The sequence below is a fragment of the Callithrix jacchus genome, chromosome 6, assembly GCF_049354715.1.
Source record: "Callithrix jacchus isolate 240 chromosome 6, calJac240_pri, whole genome shotgun sequence".
Taxonomy (NCBI): Eukaryota; Metazoa; Chordata; class Mammalia; order Primates; family Cebidae; genus Callithrix; species Callithrix jacchus.
In genome coordinates, this window is record NC_133507.1 from 50,322,353 (window position 1) to 50,338,609 (window position 16,257).

Consider the following 16,257-nt stretch of genomic DNA (forward strand, 5'->3'; position numbering starts at 1 on the left):
AATTATATACTTTATAGAAAAAATAAACCATAGACCTTTTCCTGGGATTTAAATCCACCAGCAGTTCAGGGGACTTTACTAGTCCTTCTCTTCTCCCTCCAAGCATGCACACTAGTTCCAAGAAGGTTCCTGGAGAAGTCATGTCCTGTTCTAGTGATGATATTGCTAAAAGTTTAGAATGGGAACAGGCAAGGACAGAAGCTGAGCTTCCAAAGTAAACAAGAGTATTCAAGAGGTAAGACAAAGTGACGCATATATTCACACAAAAACCTGCAAGTAAATATTCATAGCAGAATAATTCATAATAGCTAAAGAGTAAAAACAATCCAAATGTCCACCAACTGATGAACAGAAAAATAACATAGTATAACCAAACAATGAGACATTATTCAGCCATAAAAAAAGAATGAAGTACTGACAGATGCTACAACATGGCTAAATCTTGAAAACATTATGGTAACTAAAGGAAGCCAGACACAAAAGGACACACTTTGTATTATTCCATTTATATGAAATGTCCAGAATAGGCAAATCAAGAGACAGAAAGTAGATTCGTGGTTGACAAGCATTAGGAAGGGAGAATGGAGAGTGACTGCCAATGTATTTTGGGCTGATAAAAATGCTCTGATATTAGATAGCATAATGGATGCACAACCTGTGAATATACTAAAAATCACCAAATTGTATACTTTAAAAGGATGATTTTTATGATATGTGGATTATATCTCAATAAAACACTTTAAGTACTCTTTTTTTTGAGACAGTCTCTCTCTCTCTGTTGCCAGGTGCCAGGCTGGAGTGCAGTGGCGTGATCTCGGCTCACTACAACCTCGCCTCCCAGGTTCAAGCAATTCTCCTGCCTCAGCCTCCCAAGTAGCTGGGACTACAAGCACACGCCACCACATCCGGCTAATTTCTGTATTTTTAGTAGAGACAGGGTTTCACCATGTTAGCCAGGAGAGTCTCAATCTCTTGACCTCATGATCTGCCCTCCTCGGCCTCCCAAAGTGCTGGGATTACAGGCATGAGCCACCACACCTGGCCAAGTACTCTATTTTTTGATTTACACAAATAAAGGATCCACTAAACATTCTTTGGGAAAAATTAAAGGTAAGGCAATATAGTGATCACTTGTGGGTTAGCAAAAGAAAATAAAAGACTTGCAGAAAGGACCAGGTAAGGTGGTTCACATCTCTAATCCCAGTATTTTGGGAGACTAAGGCAAGATGATGACTTGAGCCCAGGAGTTTGAGACCAGTCCAAGCAACACAGCAAGACTCCATCTCTATTTTTTTTTTTTCCAAGACAGAGTCTTGCTCTGTCACCCGGGCCGGAGTTCTGGGGTGTGATCTTGGCTCACTGCAACCTCCGCCTCCTGGGTTCAAGCAATTCTCCTGCCTCAGCCTCCCAAGTAGCTGGGATTACAGGCACACACCACCATGCCCGGCTAATTTTTGTGTTTTTAGTAGAGACAAGGTTTCACCATGTTAGCCAGGCTGGTCTCAAACTCCTGACCTAGTGATCTGCTCACCCTGGCCTCCCAAAGTGTTAGGATTACAGGCATGAGCCACCACATCCGGCTGACTCCATCTCCATCTTTTTAAAAATAAAAGACTTGTAGGAAAAAAGCAAACCTTTTATCTAGTTACTATCTGTGAAGTCAGGTAATGAGGAGATTCCTGAAATTCTCCACCTTGTAACAAGACATCTAAGAAGACTGCCATGACTTAGGAGAGGATACAAGCCCAAAAGAGATCAGCTAGGCAGGGTAGCTGGCTGTTGAGTGGTCTGGAGAAGCTGCAACAATGCAGAGATTCTACCAATGCCTTTTATGCAAATTTGCAGGAAGGAGAGCTAAGACACAGCTATCCAGGAGAGGGCCCACCAAGAGAAATGTGCCATTCTCATAACGTGGTACTTTCTCAACATTGGCACCTGTGTCCCCGAGTTTCAGGTTACACAGCCATTTTGTTAAATACATTTTATAAAAGCAGTATATTTATATTTCAAAGCATACTATAAATTAAGCTGTACATTAATACTAAGAAAGCAATGAAGCTTGCAAATACCATCTGTAGTGATCTTAAAGGAATAAAATACTCTAAATTTATCTTTCAGAGTACTTAGAAACACACTTAACCCTATCATTTTCTCACATTTTACTAAGCTAGATAATGAAAATACACAGAATCCAAAGATAACTATTTCAAAGTTGCCAGACCAAGTGGCCTTTCAAGTACTTGAAAGGAAAGAGTTTTGTTTTTTACTTCATCCCTGTAAGTGGAATGATGGCTTAAACTGCTTTTAACAACATAGTTAATTTAGAAGCATGTTATACACTTTATATAGGGCCTGTTGTAGGACCTGAAGTGCCATTAATAATAAATTCCTATACCCACTGTTAGCAGGTTTATAACTATATTTTAAGAACAGTAACAAAAAAAAATCTAAGACCTAGTCTCCTAGTTCCTCCTCTGGCTAAGCCTTTCAAGGGTTATGTAGCTGAGTTAAAATAGGTATACAGAGATGAGGCTGTCTAAACAGTCCACTAACTTTTGACACAGAAGAGAATGTTAGTGAATTTCCTGGGACCAATATCCTGCAGCTCTGGACTCCTTTCTTCTATTGCAACTAAAGGCTTCTTCTCTTCCACTCGTAGAGCTCTGCTGATACTCACATAATGGCACTAATTCCACTTAAGCCTTTTTTTTATAATTGTTTATAATTCATCTTCATTAGATAATATGCTTCCAAAAAGCAAGAATGTTATCTTACAAATGTCTTGGCAGCTTCTAGCACTATACTGTAAATATGGAGGGCCTTTAATAATGTTAGATTAACTCACAGCACATCACATCACATCACATCACTCTTCAGTCAGACATGACAATGGCTTTCCATCTCATTCAGAATTGAAGCCCTTACCATGGCCTACGTGGTCTTCCATGACCTTACTGCTGACTCTCTGACTGCCCTCTTAGCACTGTGTTCCTCTCTCAAACTGCTCCAGCCACACTAGCCTCCTTGATGTTCTCAAAACATGTTAAGCCTGCTCCTGCCTCAGGGCCTTTGCATTCAATGCTCACTGTCTTCAATGATCTTCGATTAGATTCTGCAGAGTCTGTCCCTCCTTTTAATCATCTCTGGTAAAATATCATCTTATTTTGTAAAGTATCACCACTCTATCACTCTGCTGACTCTTTCCATGCTTTGTTTTCATAGCACTCATGAATATCCAAAATACTGTATACTCAGTATCTGAAACACAGAACAAACTTAGGGCCAACCTATGTAGCAAAGAGTCAAGAAATGCCTCCATTCTCAACTGAGCTAGGTTACCCATTTAAAACAGCTATATATCACACCTTGTCCCTGCGACCATTAAAAATAAGCATAAAGTCTAAGTAAGAAATGGAGTTATTTCTTTTTATTTTTGCATAAATTTTAAAAAGTTATATTTAAAACGTTAAGATAGTCATTGCACAAAAAAATCAATTTTGGACATCTATTAGGAAGAGGCTGCATTAGCTAGCTATACTGCTGGAGATGTCTGCAGTTCACAGCTGGAAGGAGTTAAACATGAACAGCTGAATACTGGAAGACAAAAGCAGGACACACAAGAATGTAGACATACTAGAAATGAAAAAACCTTTCTAGACACATGCTGGGCCTGATCTGGCAGGGTAATTTAAAAACATTCCTAGGACAAAAAGAGAGGTGAAACATGGGAGATAATGTGATAAAGTATAATGTTAGTTTTAGATTTTCTAAGTGATGGACATATGGGTGTTCACTGTACAATTCCTTAACCTATTTTGTATATATGAGCATTTTAATAAAATGTTGGGAGGGTTACATTTTAAAAGCACTTCTGAGTGGTGGAAATTCTGAATGAAAAACATTGGTTTTAAGAGCACACATCTAGTTAGCTGCTCTCTAGCACCACAATGGAGAGATCAAAAGCACCTTAGCTCTCTAAGAAAATGGCAAGTACTGATAAAAAGCTGACAGCCACGTTTGTTAATGCCAAAATTATGGGAAGCTGATCCAAGAAAGCAAGATAGAGTTTTAATGAATATTTGAGAAGGCCAAACTTTTGCAAAACAATTAAGAAAACAAAGTATCCAGGTATCTATTTTGCTTTGCTAGAGTTCTTTCATCTTGCTTCAACTTACACCTTCTCTGCTAGTTGGCAGGTACGTGCAGATATGCAGAAACTGATTCATCATTTACACTGGAGGAACATCATGCATACATTTATATGACAAAGAGAGAGAAGATTTAAATGGTATAGGCTATTTTGCCTGCCACTGTACTTCCTGCTTGTCTATGCCAGGGTGAACATGAGCCTGGAGTTGTGAATGAATGTGCTGGTCCTTTAGCCTGCCTCAGTTACCCAGTGCCTCTGACAAGGAGAGCATCCTGTTGAATTAAATGTGATCCCAGTATATACGAACACGCATTTTCTTAAAATAAACCTAATCACAAGCCAACTATGACTTCTGGAATTCAGTACAAATAAGAGGCTCCAATGTTGAAGGAAAACCTAACATGTTCATGGAAAGATAACACAGTCTCTGATCCACCCTCAGGCATTTTTCACGAGTAACTCTGACAATTAGTAATTTTTGCTTTTCATCTGAACCTCAGATCTGGACTTTACATGAGATTCAACTAAACTGAACTCTATTCATTTGAAGTACAAAAAGGCTCTGAATTGGTGTCAGGAATTGTAGACGCTCATTCCAGCTCTGTGACTCACCAGTTGTGTGATCTTGGGCAAGTAACCATTACCTCTGAGTTTCAATTTCCTCAACTACAAAATAAGGCAGTTGGTTCAGTTGGTAGTTTGCATATTTAACCTTCTATGAATCTATCTATGAACAATCTTTTCATAATTTGTAAGCTATGTCTGGCTAGTCACGGTTACCTAAAAAGCAGTTTGTTATCTAATGGTGAATAGGTTAGCAATCCACAGCTCAGGGGATCAGCAAGATTATTCAATACTAATGCACTGAGTACAGGTTCTGATAATTTTCACCCCCAGAAAGTGAAAAAATTGAAAATGTTCACATGAAGACCTCTATTTCCACAATATTAAAAAAATAAACAGCAACAGAATCATTAAATTATAGAACACTATTGGATGCAGGTGTGATTAAAATCAGTTGTTTTAACCCCATACTCTGCAAGGTGGTTTAAATGGAAAAAAGCTAGTATGTCAATAAAATGCAAATATAAGAAAGACATATGAAGAACTGTTTACTCTAAAATGTTTAAAATTCACTAGCAAGAACTTAAGAGTAGTATATGAGATAGTCTTGTTCCTTTTCTACCTCTACACTGTACAAACACACACACGCAGAAACCTGCCCTCATTCACATGCATAATTGCTGTGGTTTACAAATCTGGTTATACATTAGAAATACATAGGAAGCTTAAAAGACTTCTTACAAATTCTTATCAGCAGGCTTCCCAAGAACAAATGGATCAGAATCTCTGGAAGTGAACCCCCTGACATTAGAATTTTGAAAAAAATTTCCAGATGACTAACATGCAGTCACAGTTGTACCCAGTACCAATTATGAGAGAAGCAGATGGGGAGTAAGCTTTATTTTTGTTGTTGAAATGATGGGTAGGCTCAGGAAAATAAGGAGGTTTAAGTTTTGTCTCCACTAAAGAAATGTGAAAATTAAAATTCAAGGACCTTGGATTAAAATATAAACAAACCTTTTTAACATTTTTAAAACAAAAATTAACTCCTAATAGTCTTTATTCCCTCAATACATTAAAACCTGCAGACATATTTATATCAATATAGTGAAATAACTTACCTAAATAAATATGCCTTCTACTGATTAAATTCTCTAATTTTTCTAAAGTTACATGATATAAATGCTTAGTTCCTATGTTCCTAAAAAGTTGACAATACATGCATTTTGGAAATCTGTGTATCACTAAATTCATCAAGAGCATAAATAAGCATTTTATCTTCAATGATGTTATAAGTCATTGAGTTTAGAATCTATAAGTATAACTTCGCTGTGAATAAGCAGATAGGATAGCAAAGTATACTTCAACAATAGAAGGAATCATGAGCAACTAAGTGAAAACATACTGAGGTTTAAGAAAAGACACCTTTAGAGTCACCTTGGAATGCTGAGTAGGTAGTCTAAGGTGACACTCAGCTCATCCATATTTGTCTGCTCGAGGCATAATGGAATTGTCAAAATGAGGCCACTCCGTCTGTCCTTTCCTCCTATTAAAAAAAGATTTCAATTTAACATGTAATACATATTAAGGCATAATCTGAATAATAAATATTTGAATCCAATCTTACTAAAACAATACGTTTAATACATAATTTGGAAAATATCTAATGGCTACTTATAGATTGTAAATGTTTATGATAATATAGGAGAATTATAGAAAATTTAGAAAAAAATAAAAGGAAAAAATTCACCCACGAAATCTTCACCCAAACACAGTAAATATCACTTTATTTAAATTTCTTCCATTTAGTCTGCTTCTTAATGTAATCAATTCGTTAAACACCTCTTGCATGCCCAGAACAATAAGTATTTGCAAGTAAAATGAAATAAATTTCCAATCAACCTAGGAAGAAAAGATTTAAGTCATAAGACACGTGACAGTTTGTTATATTGTATAAGATATATTATAAAATATTATAAAAAGGGATTTAGAAAATGATTAAGAGCTGCAGTAAATGTGAAAAGTTTCATTAAAAAGTTAAGGCTTGATAAAAATGGAGTTTGGCATACTGGCGTGCCTATAGGCCCAAGACTCAGGAGGAGGGGAGAGGAGGGGAGGGGAGGGGAGAGAAGGGGAGGAGCGGGGAGGGAAGAAGGAAAGGAAAAGGAAAAGGGAAAAGGGAAGGAAGAAAAAGAAAAGGAAGAAAGAAAGAAAGAAAAATGGGTAGAATTTGTAAGCCAAGTCAAAGGAGTATTCTGTGATGAGGAATGATCTGAGTTAACTCACAAAGATCAGACAGGTATATACTGTTCATAAGACAATAAAGATAAATCCTTGCCCAGCTGAGAGGAGTGCATGGGACCTGGATATTGCAGCCTCAAATCAAGGCAGTAGAATACAGTTATACTTCATGTACATTCAAGTCCCCTTCAGTGTGCCATAAGTGTTAATAATGTAACTTTTAAATACATTTATTCCCACACCGTGTCTTTGAAAGTTTTTTACATGTTTGATTTTCATATTGAAGCCCATCTTCTGACCAAACTGACATTTGAGGTCATTTTAGAATCTTAAAAAGCAGCAAATACTGAAAGAAACAATTCCAAATGATCAACAGACATCTATCACTAAAAACTGAAAGGTGTGAAGAAAAAGACTCATATTAGTGACACAAATGCAATTCATAACCTATGAACTTCTGTACTCCATTAGGTCAATGATTACTGCTATCCAACCATTTTGTTTAATGTCAACAAATATTCACTGGAGATGATTCAACTTACTAATCAATCAGTGACTTCAACTGCATATTTTTTGTTCAGAATATGTTTCATTTTTCAAAAAAAAAAAAAAAAAAGAATTAACACAAGTGGTTTTCAAATTGCATTCCCTGAATGACTCTGTTGGTTTGGAAAGATTTTCTCTACTACTAAAAGCGCTTGAAAATTACTGGCTTAAATAATCAATGGTCACGAAAGGAAGTTAATAGGAATAGGCTAAGAGTCTTTCATTTACTCCTCAAAATTGCTAAGCTTTATCCACGCATTAACCCAAGCCCAAAAAGAGGCTCACACCTGGACCATGGCACCCTGACTCACTGAAGAATTGTTTTTAGAAGAAAAATTTAACATTCAGGTCTGTATTTAACTCTATTCCTTCAGCTTTCATTCAGGGACAATAAAATAATCACCAGTGTAAAAGTACAGGAGGGGTGGAAAGCCAATAGGAAAAAGACTTTCAAGACAGTTATGGTCAAAAGGGTGAAATGCTACACAGAGACAAGTGTCGCAAGATGCAAAAATGTCATGGTAAAGATTATAAGAGAATACTAATGTTCACTACTGAAAAGAGTGTGAGAACACAGGCATTTTCATACGCCATTGGGAAAAATAGAAATTGAAATAATCTTCTTGGAGTTTCAATCCACAAAATCTAACACAAATTTAAATGCGTATTCTTTTATACCACTTCTACTTATAAAAAGGTATACTGCTAAACTTGTAGAAAATACCCAAAGCTTTCTAGGTATAAAATAAAAAAAAGAAAACGCACAAAGCTACAAATTAATAAAAAGAATATTTACATCATTCATATCAGAGAAGAATGGAGAACACATATATATCAAACAATGAGGGAAGAATTATTAAGAGAGAAGAAAACACATTAACTAAGAAAACGATAATATTAGTGGAATTCAATTATTTTGTCATTTATAATATATACTAGGAAAACATGTCAATTTACACAGATACACAACATACTTTGAAAAAAACGACATTAGTATTATCAAGGCAGTTAGGAAGAGACATAAAGGAGAATAACACAGAGAAAGCAAGATAATACAGTCCAAATAACTCTGAATTGGCAGAGCTACGGTATGTATGCTAAAGCACGTAGAAATTTACTCAAAGATCCAAACTCCAGAAGATCACTACACCCAATGTACCATGCCACTGCTCCCACTAAGACTAATGAAACCAAAGTTTAAAATGATAAACAAGATCAACAGACTCAATAGACCACTAGCTAGATTAACAAAGGAAAAAAAGAGAGGAGATCCAAATAAGGACAATTAGAAATGACAAAGGTGACATTACAAGTGATCCCACAGAAATACAAAAGACTTCTGTGCATGGAAACTAGAAACTCTAGAGAAATGGACAAATTCCTAGAAACACAGACCCTCCCAAGATTGAATCATAAAGAAATTAAAGCCCTCAACAGCCCAATATTGAGTTATAAAACTGAATTGGTCATTTAAAAATCTACCAACCAAAAAAAGCCCTGACCCAGATGGATTCACAGCCAAATCCTAGCAGACACACAGAGAAGAGCTGGTACCAACCCTATTGAAATTATTCCAAAAAATAAAAGAGGAGGGATCCCTTCTTGTGTGAAGCCAACATCATCCTGACACCAAAACCTGGTAAAGTCACAACAACAACAAAAAAGAAAACTAAAGGCTAATATCTCTGATAACAGATGTAAAAATCCTCAAGGAAATACTAGTAAATGGAATCTGGCAGCACATCAAAAAGTTAATTCACCACATTCAAGTAAGCTTTATTCCTGTGATGCAAGATTGGTTTAACAGGCACAAATCAATACACGTGATTCACCACATAAAGAGAATTAAAAACAAAAACCATATGATCATCTCAATAGATGCAGAAAAAGCCATCCATAAAATCCAACATCCTTTCATAATAAAAAACCCTTAAGAACCTATGCACCGAAAAAACACAGCTCAAAACAATAAAAGCTATCTATAGACAAACCCACAGCCAACATCATGTTGAACAGGCAAACTCTAGAAGTATTCCCCTTAAGAATTGGAACAAAACTAGGATACCTACTCTCACCACTCGTATTCAATATAGTACTAGAAGTCCTAGCAAGAGCTATCAGGCAAGAAAAAGAAGTAAAAGGCAAAGAAATAGAAAACAAAGGAGTCAAATTATCTCTCTTTGCTGACTTTATGTTTCTATAACTAGAAAACCCTAAAGCCTCCACCAAAAGGCTTCTAGAACTGATAAATGACATTCGTAAAATTTCAGGGTTAAAAAAAAAAATCAACATGCAAAAATAAGTTGCATTTCTAACCACCAATGACACTCAAGCTGAGAGCCAAATAAAGAACATATACCCATTTATAACAGCCACAAAAAATGCCTTAAAAAATACACCTAAGCAAGGAGGTGAAATATATCTATAAGAAAAGCTATATAATACACTGCTGATAGAAATAATAGAAGACATAAAGTAATGAAAAAACATTCCATTGTCATGGATTAAAAGAGTCAACATTGTTAAAATGGCCATACTACTCAAAGCAATCTACAATTTTAATGCTTTTCCTATCAAACTACCAATGTCAGTTTTCACAGAATAGAAAAAACTATTCAAAAGTTCATATGGAGCCAAAAAAGAGCCTAAATTGCCAAAGCAATTCTAAGCAAAAAGAACAAACCCAGAGGTATTACATTGCCTGACTTCAAACTACACTATAAGGCTACAGTAAACAAAACAGCATGACACTGGTACAGAAACAGACACATGGACCAATGGAACAAAATAGAGAGAATCCAGAAATAAAGTCACACACCTATAGCCATCTGGTCTTCAAAAAAACATGCAATGGGGAAAGAACTCCCTATTCAATAAATGGAGCTGGGATAACTTGCTAACCATGTGTAAAAGAATAAAACTGGACCATACCTTTCACCATATACAAAAATTAACTCAAAATGAATTAAAGACTTAAACATAAAACCGAAAACTATAAAAATCCTAGAAGAAAACCTAGGAAATACAATTCTGGATACCAGCCTTAGCCAAAAATTTATGACTAAATCCTCAAAAGTAACTGCAACAGAAACAGAAATTGAAAAGTAAGACATAATTAAACTAAAGAACTTCTGCACAACAAAAGAAACTATCAATAAAGTAAACAGCCTACAAAATAGGAGAAAATAGTCACAAACTATGCTTCCAAGAAAGGCCTAATATCCAGAATCCCTAAGGAACTTAATCAATTCAACAAGGAAAAAACAACTTCATTAAAAAGTGGGCAAAGGACATGAACAGACATTTCTCAAAAGAAGACATACAAGTGGCCAACAAGCATGCAAAGCACAAATAATTATAGGAGTGCAAACCAAATTGACAATAAAGTATCATCTCATATCAGTCAGAATGTCTTTATTAAAAAGTCGAAAACTAACAGATGCTAGTGAGGCTTCAGAGAAAAGGAAATGCTTATGCATGTTGGCGGTCATGTAAATTAGGGTTCAGTCACTGGAGAAAGCTGTTTGGCGATATTTCAGAGAACTTAAAACAGAGAACTCTATAAAACAATGTATTTTGCTGTAGGCACATACATAGTAATGGGATTGCTACCATTAAATCCAGCAATCCCATTACTGGGTATATATCCAATGGAAAATACATTGCTCTATCAAAAACACACATGCATTCAAATATTCCCTACAGCACTATTTACAATTGCAAAGATATGGAATCAACCTAGGTACCCATCAGCAGTGGAATGGATAAAGAAAACATGGTACATGTACATCATAGAGTACCATACAACCATAAAAACTAGGAAATCATGTCCTTCGCCACAATGTGGATGCAGCTAGAGGCCATCATCCTAACTGAATATTGACACAGCAACAGAAAACCAAATACTGCACATTCTCATTTATAAGTGGGAGCGAAATATTGGGCACACATAAAGATGGGAGCAACAGACACAGGAGCCTACTCCAGGAAAGGGAGAGAAGGGGAAAAGGGCTGAAAAACTACCTATTGGGTACTATGGTCACTACCTGGGTGATGGTGATGGGACTCCATTGTACTGCAAACCTTAGTATCATGTAATAGACCCATGCAACAGACAGACACATGTACCCCCGAATCTAAAAAAACTGAAATTAGAAAAATAAATTGGACTGTTAAGAAACAGTACAGAGTTAGCTCTCCTAGTTCTCCACTCTGATTTAAAGATGTCTTAAAAATACCTTTTAAACAAAACTGTCATAAAAAAATAAAATGCATTTGTCATACTTATCAAAGAAAAACACTATTAAAAAAATTGTATATCAAACACTTCAAATTTTAAGAAGAAAACATACCTGAAAGGAAGGCTAGTTTTTTCTTCAGAATGGGTAATATTACAGAGGCCTCCATTTTACTCCAGTGAACTTCCTTAATTCTGAAAACATAGAAAGTTAAATGTCAATACAAGCTAACAATTATTCCATGAACTAATCCTAATGATGGTTTATCCCAGAGTTTCTAAACCTAAGAACTACTGACATTCTGAGCGAGATAATTCTATTTTTGTACGGAGTTATCCTGTGCATTGTAAAATAGTTTGCAACATTCCTGGCCTCTACTCACTAAAAGCCAATACCACCTCCCTTTCCCAGCTGTGACAATCAAAATGTCTCTAGACATGGCCAAATATCCTCTGGTAGGCAAAATCACAAGAGGTTGAGGATCACTGGCTTAACTCTTTCTCAGAGCAATACTCTTGGGCAAAAATACTGCCTGGTACATAGTAGAAACTAAAAAAATAAGTTGTTGAATAAACAAATGAATCAATCAAACAGGAAGTCAATCTTCCATTGCTTTCCTTATTAATTACACAGCTTAACATCAAACATCTGATTCTTTCCATTTCACTATTAAATGGCTTTAATTGCTCATATTTTTGCTCCCCATAACATATGGTAACACATCTTATCCCGTTTATCTCACTATATTTTCTAATACAATGTTTCAGTTTTTTGCCCTCATCGTTATCTGCCTCCATCTCTCTATATTTTACAGTTTTTAATTTTCCAGGGAAAATTTTGATTACGCCAGTTAATCTTTTTATGCCAGGCCACAATTCTCTATTCTCTGGTTCAGTTTTCCAGAGTCTACTCAGCCATAGCCAGGGGTTAGAGCTAAATTCAAAAAGGAATTACCCTTATAGCAAGGCCTAAAGGCAAGACAGTTTCCCTTAAATGGAGGTTTTGCCACGGCAGGCATTCAGACTTGGCCAGTCCAGCATACTACCAAATTTTGATTTTGAGGAGAACAGGACTTTTCAAACAAAACAAAACAAAAAAATGAACAAAATTGGATTCAATTCTATTATCCTCATATACTTAGTTTCATATCTGAGAGAATATTCTCCATCACATTGTATTCCTTCCTCCCCTGTCCCGTCTCACATCCACCCACCATCACAACACAGAGCAGTTCTTTGGAGTGCACTGTGAAATTTTATCGTATTTAGTAAAAGCATATTCTCTTGAAGACAGTTTCTAGCAGAGCAGAAAATATGACTCTTTGCATGAGTATATTACTTATTTGGCAAACACCTGCTATGAACCTATCCATCACACTTCAAGCTCTTCAGGCTGTGCTACCAGCTATAGCTAAAAACTCAATAAAAAATCCTGCCCTGCAAAAACAAACAAACAAAAAAACACAGTCTTTAAAAAGCAAGCAAACAAAAAAATAGGTGTCAAGGGAAAAAAAGATGGAGTTTTAACATTGATCAGATAATGGCTAATTAAGTGAGACTAATTAAACCAGTACATAATTTTATAGCTTTTGTGTATACAATTTTTAAAAACGCCATGACCATTTGTATCTGTCTTCAAAGAAAACAAGCTGTCCATCTAGATGATATATTCAAGTTCCCTTGAATATTTGCAATTTGTTTATTAAGTTTGTTCTATATTACTCCAGAAAACAGACTAGTAGGAAGTAGGAGGAAAAAAGCTCACATTTTACATCTTTAATCTAAAACTAGTAGCACTTCATGTTTTCAGATCAATAGCTTTTTCTGATGGGTTGTCATCCAGTTATACAAGAACCCAGAGAGCCTGGATTCACATCTTCTATCTTCTGTCTTGTGACCAGCTTGTTGAAGACCTGATTTAAAAGTTTGATAAGAGATAATTATAATTGACTAGGTATATATTATAAACTATGCACTGTTCTAAGCAATCTCTTTTTATTATCTTAGTCTTCATAACAGATCTATGAGGTGGGTACTATTATTTATTAGCCCCAAGATGCTTGGTGGTTTCCAGTCCCATCGTGGGACAAACCCCATCTATTCCTTCAGACTCATCTCTGGGTTGCATGCTAAAATACTGGCATAAATTTGACCCTCAGACTCTCAAAAAGAAAGTTTAATTTTCTTGTGTAATACAACATGGCCACCTTATAAACTTTCAGATCAGGAATACCCCTGGCCTCCAGGTGGGACCCTTGCCCCCCAGTACTATTTTACAGCATGCCATTTTCTGTTGCAACTCTTCTGTTTATTTATTTTTAAAGCCAGTCAAATTTAGCAGTGGGGGGTTGTATACCAACTTTAGTGACACTAATGTTAATAAGTTCTGATAACCCACTACCATTGGACCAGCTGCAACTCTTCTAAATGGTCTGAAATTCCTATATCCAGGCTTACATGACTCTCTCTCTCTCTCGGGATCCTGATCTCCACCAAACCTCCTGAATGTACACGGCTTTATTATCTGGCCCCACTGACTCTTCTGACATTATAAATGGTCTTTCTTTTTCTCTTTTCCATTCTCTCCAGCTAGCTGGATGGGTTGAGACCAGACCTTCTTCCCCTAACAAACTACCTTTGCATTCAATCACACCTACTCCATCTGCTCCCTCTCCTTCACCTTCCCCTCAACATCCCAAACTTCGATGTTGTTTTCCAGTGCCTCCTCTTTATCAGGGACCCTTCTCCCCTTCTCATACTAGGTCAGAGGTCACTTATGATCTCATTTCAGCCCCAGAAAAAGTTTTGCTGCTCCAGGACGTGGCAAATGGGGATCCAGGAACCATTGGAGTCCATGTTCCTTTTCCAATGTCTCATCTTTCCTAAATAAAAACTAAGCTTGGCTCTTTCAGTCAGAGCCTTTCTCACTTCATGAAGGAATGTAAAGCACTACTGCTTCCTTCTACCTCACTTGGCAGGACATGTATATTATTTTGACCATTTGTTGCACCCATGAGGACAAATCCCACGTTAGGTCTCTGGCTCAAAGGTGGGCAGATGAGGTGCATACCCCAAGCCCCCAGGAGTCTGGCCCAGGGGAAGCTGCAGTGCCTGCCACTGATCCTAGGTGGGGTTATCAAGAGGGAGCCCACAGCAGGGAACATTATTATCACATGATCACTTGGCTGATTGAGGGCATAAAAAAAGCCATATAAAACCTGTAAATTACACCAAACTAAGAGAAATAAGACAGGGGTCAAATGAAAACTCAGACCTATTTTATTCCAGGCTGGCTGAGGCTATGAGAAAATATAATAATATGAACCCCAGGAGAACAGAAGCCCTCATCATCTTTGCTGTTTATCAGCCAGGCATCCTCAGACATTAGACATAAACTCTAAAAGCTAGATTAGAGATCACAAACTTCTTTCCCAACATTGCTGAACACAGCCTTCAAGTTATCCAATAACTGGGAACAGAATAAGAGGGACAGAGCTACAGAGAAAGAAAAATGCAAGGACAAGAGACAGACTTAACTGCTGGCTGCTTTACAAGCCTCCAGCCCATTCGAGATTGTCCTAAGGACACTTCTCCAGGTAAGTGTCCTCAGTGCAGAAGGACAGGCCACTGGATATAGTTTGGCTCTGTGTCCCTACCCAAATCTCATCTCCAATTGTAACCCCCATGTTTTGAGGAAGAGAACTGTAATCTGCACATGTAGTTATTAGATCAAGGGGCGGTTTCCCCCATGCTGACAAAAGTTATTAGATCAAGGGGGTGGTTTCCCCCATGCTGTTCTTGTGAGGGTGAGTTCTCAGGAGATCTAATGGTTTTATAAAAAGCAATTTCTCCTGCCCTTCTCATTTCTCTCTCCTGCCACCCTGTACAGAAGGTGACTGCTTCCTCTTCCACCACGATGGTAAGTTTCCTGAGGCCTCCCCAGTCATGCAGAACTGCGAATCAATTAAACCTCCTTTGTTTAGAAATTACCCAGTCTTGGGTATTTCTTTATAGCAGTGTGAAAATGGACTACATAGAAACATCAACCTAGATAGTCCTATTTCAGGGGTTTAAAATATAGCCCACACTCATTCAAACAAGCCCTAGCAAGAAACCTAACAGAACAATCTCTTAAGTGGGGATAACTTCTACAGTATGTAGACTACCTCCTCATGTACTCCCCCTCCACAGAACTCACACACCAATATGCAGTACAAACCTTAACTTCCTAACAAAAGGAAAATAATTTTTGTCTAATTCAAAGGTTACTTAAAGGTTATATATAAAAACAAGGTAAAAGGTACCAGGGAATAAGAGAGACATGAAAGAAAGTTATAAAGGTAAAAAGGTATTTTGGGAAAGGAAGGCTATATTTTAAAAAAGATTTTATATGAGAAAAAAATCTTGTATGGTAATGTCTTGTCCTAAAGCAAAATGACGGGTTGTTTAAGAAAGAAGAATGTTTAAGTCACAAAGTCCAAGCATGTCAAAAATAAGTCTATATGGGTCATAAGAAGGT

The 16,257-nt window shown here is 36.8% G+C and overlaps 1 protein-coding gene across 10 annotated transcripts in view; it reads right to left on the minus strand.

The window, feature by feature from the left end:
- SESTD1 (SEC14 and spectrin domain containing 1) overlaps positions 1-16,257 on the minus strand; it is a 158,352-nt gene that overhangs the window by 90,589 nt on the left and 51,506 nt on the right. For 6 of the 10 annotated variants that reach the window (XR_013518855.1, XM_078327327.1, XM_035304431.3 and 3 more), the window contains 2 exons: positions 11,854-11,933; positions 6,152-6,260 (listed from right to left, as the gene is read on the minus strand). Coding sequence is in view for 8 of the 10 variants with exons in the window: in XM_078327327.1 (XP_078183453.1) it covers positions 6,152-6,260; positions 11,854-11,908 (164 nt within the window). In the remaining 2 variants the exon portion in view is untranslated. Of the gene's footprint in view, positions 1-6,151; positions 6,261-11,853; positions 11,934-13,503; positions 13,652-16,257 lie in introns of all 10 variants that reach the window. The other 4 variants (XR_013518856.1, XM_078327328.1, XM_035304432.3 and 1 more) reach the window with 1 other exon arrangement.